At 44.9% G+C, this 2770-nt stretch overlaps 1 protein-coding gene across 1 annotated transcript; it reads left to right on the forward strand.

Annotated features, from left to right (window-relative positions):
* Window positions 1-285: 285 nt before the first annotated feature.
* On the forward strand, window positions 286-1913 carry LOC149148602 (BAHD acyltransferase DCR-like). Its single transcript, XM_089445470.1, has 2 exons — window positions 286-755; window positions 913-1913. The coding sequence occupies exons 1-2, from the start codon at window positions 294-296 to the stop codon at window positions 1777-1779; spliced, it is 1329 nt and encodes a 442-aa protein (XP_089301596.1). The 5' UTR covers window positions 286-293; the 3' UTR covers window positions 1780-1913.
* Window positions 1914-2770: the final 857 nt, after the last annotated feature.

A 2770-nucleotide genomic window follows, 5' to 3' on the forward strand; every position in this document is an offset into this window, starting at 1 on the left:
AACCAACTCATTCAGAGCCACGTATTATAGAGATTAAATTGTCAAATTACTTTTAATAAATATAATTTATTAAATTTTATTTAAAAATTAATATTTCACAGCTTCTACCTTTCGGGTCTCGTGTAGTATTATCATCATTCGTTTGTAGAATATAATTAATAAATCATATTCTTTATCATCGTTGTGCTCAGCCGATCGAAACCATCTGGGCTTGGCCTATTTCATGCTTCCCCTTCTCATCACACTGAATTATAAAAGTTGTCTCATCGTTGCAAGCATTTCGGCTTTTCGCTATGTCTGTTGCACCTCAAATCTCCTCCACTGCTCGACAGGTTCGCCTGGACCGAACGTCAACCGTAATCCCAGCTCGTCCTTCGCAGCCCCAACAATTGAAGCTCTGCCCTTCTGATTTGCAGATGCTCTGCTGCGATTATATTCAGAAGGGTCTCATATACCACATGCCCTTCGCCGATCATGATGCCCAATTCGTTTGGGCGGTGGAGCTTCTCAAGAACAGCCTGTCAGAAGCACTCGTCCACTTCTACCCGTTGGCAGGAAGGCTCATCACTTCCTCTGATGGTGTTCTGTACATCGACTGCAACGATGCCGGCGCCGAGTTGATCGAAGCATCCGCGTCAGATGTAGGAATTCAAGAAATAACGGGGCCGGAGGTCGGTCCGGTCGTTCGCCAGCTTTTTGCTCTAGATGGCGCTATCAATCTTAACGGTCATTTTCTCCCTCTGCTGGTGGTCCAGGTGAGTTCATGCCCTTTCTAAAATTCCTTTGTCCCTGTCATTTTCGAAAGGCAAAATGTCTCTCTTTCCTTTCCTTCAATGAAAAATCAGAATTCAGGGAATTAGTTCACCGATTTCCTCTTTCTCTTTGTTACATTCTAAATTTGATTATGATCAGGTTACGAAGCTGAGAGATGGAGTTGCTATAGGTTTCACAATTAACCACGCGGTGGTAGATGGGACTTCTCTCTGGCATTTCATAAACACATGGGCTGATCTCTGCAGAGGAGAGACCACAATCTCTCATCCACCACTTCACAGCCGGTGTTTCGACATAAAGGGTTCCCGCATAGCTCTCAACCTGCCCATAACCCAAACGATCCAGAAATTTACCCCGTCTGCGCTTACCGAAAAAATATTTCACTTCAGCAAGGAGACGATCTCGAGGCTAAAGGACAGAGCTAACCAGAAGAATTCAAAGGAGGAAAATACAATCTCGTCCTTCCAGGCACTCTCTGCGCACATATGGCAGGCCATCACACGGGCTCGTGCCCTGCCTACCCACGAACCGACGACCTTCAAGCTCGCGGTGAATTGCCGACCCAGATTGATACCGCCATTACATTATTCTTACTTCGGCAACGCCATCCAATTCGTTAGCACCACAGTCACCGCAGGGGAGCTCCTGGCCTGCGATATAGGTTCTGCAGCGAGCTTGCTGCACCGCATCATACGGCCACACCGCGATGGAAACATCAGGGCGGAGCTGCAAAAATATAATCAATGCCCCACTGTTCTGAAACTGGATAGAACGATCCGCGATAACAGTGTGATGATGGGAAGCTCTCCAACGTTTCCAATGTATGACAATGACTTTGGATGGGGACGGTCCGTGTGTGTAAGGAGTGGGTGGGCAAACAAGTTTGATGGCAAGATGTCTGCATATCCTGCGAGGGAAGGGGTTGGAGGTGTTGATGTAGAGATCTGTCTTGTGCCTCATTTCATGGCTGCCTTGGAGACGGACGCACAGTTTCTTTTCCGTTAGAAGATCCTTCGTCTCTATTATTATTTGTTTGTTTTATATGTCTTTGATTGCATGTAGACGAGGAAAGTTCTGTATCAGCCCATTTTTCCTGTATGGTTGAATGCGCACCAGTGTGTTGGGTATCTAAAATAGTAACCAGATGAGTTTTGGGTGTCTAAAATAGTAACCACTGGATATTTCATGATTTTATGGTTCAACCGGCTTTATGAATGTTCTGTGAATGATGAGGCGCGGGGCGCGTTCAGCGCAAAAGCGTCGTCTGTTCAGTTATTTTGAAAATTTATCTACACAATAGCCTCCCGCACATGGCATCGTATATGGTTACATTTACTGAATAAAACTAAAATTTATAAGGACGGATTTATCAAATGTATGGAGGATGGATAGATTTTAGATTAAAATGGATTTACTATGGATATATAATATTATATAATATTTATAATTGTAATAATGTATCTTTTCTTATTTTCTCTTTTTTCCATTTCGCTTTTTTTTCTTTCTTACTCTTTCCATCTCTCCCTTATCACTCTTTCCCTCTCCACCTTTCTCCCTTTTTGTGTTTTTTCTTCCCTCCTCTCTCCCCTTCCAACTCCATCTCTCTCTCACTCTCTTTCTCCTCTCTATTGAGTCATCTCTCTTTGTCATTCTCTCCCACCACGTCTCTCTTCCCCATCACTCTCTCTCTCTCTTCTCTCTAACTCCGTCACTATCTCCCTCGCTCTCTCCTGTCTCTTCCCTCAAGCTATTTGTCTCCCCCTCTCTCTCTTCCCATTCTCTCCTTATCTCTCTCCTCTCCTCTCCTCTTCTTTCTCTTCCCTCCTCTCTCCCTCACTTTCTCCCCATCTCTCGATTGTCACTTGCTCTCTCTTCCCCCATCACTCTCTCTCTTTATGCTCGAGTATCATCAATATCTCCCTGCCCCTCCTCTCGCCCTCCCTCTCTCTCTTCTCACCCTCCCTCTCTCTCTCTTCGCCCTCGAGTATTGTCACTA

Source organism: Pinus tabuliformis, chromosome 9 (genome assembly GCF_031772625.1).
Source record: "Pinus tabuliformis cultivar Carrire ecotype Pingquan chromosome 9, CPIR1, whole genome shotgun sequence".
NCBI classification, from domain to species: domain Eukaryota; kingdom Viridiplantae; phylum Streptophyta; class Pinopsida; order Pinales; family Pinaceae; genus Pinus; species Pinus tabuliformis.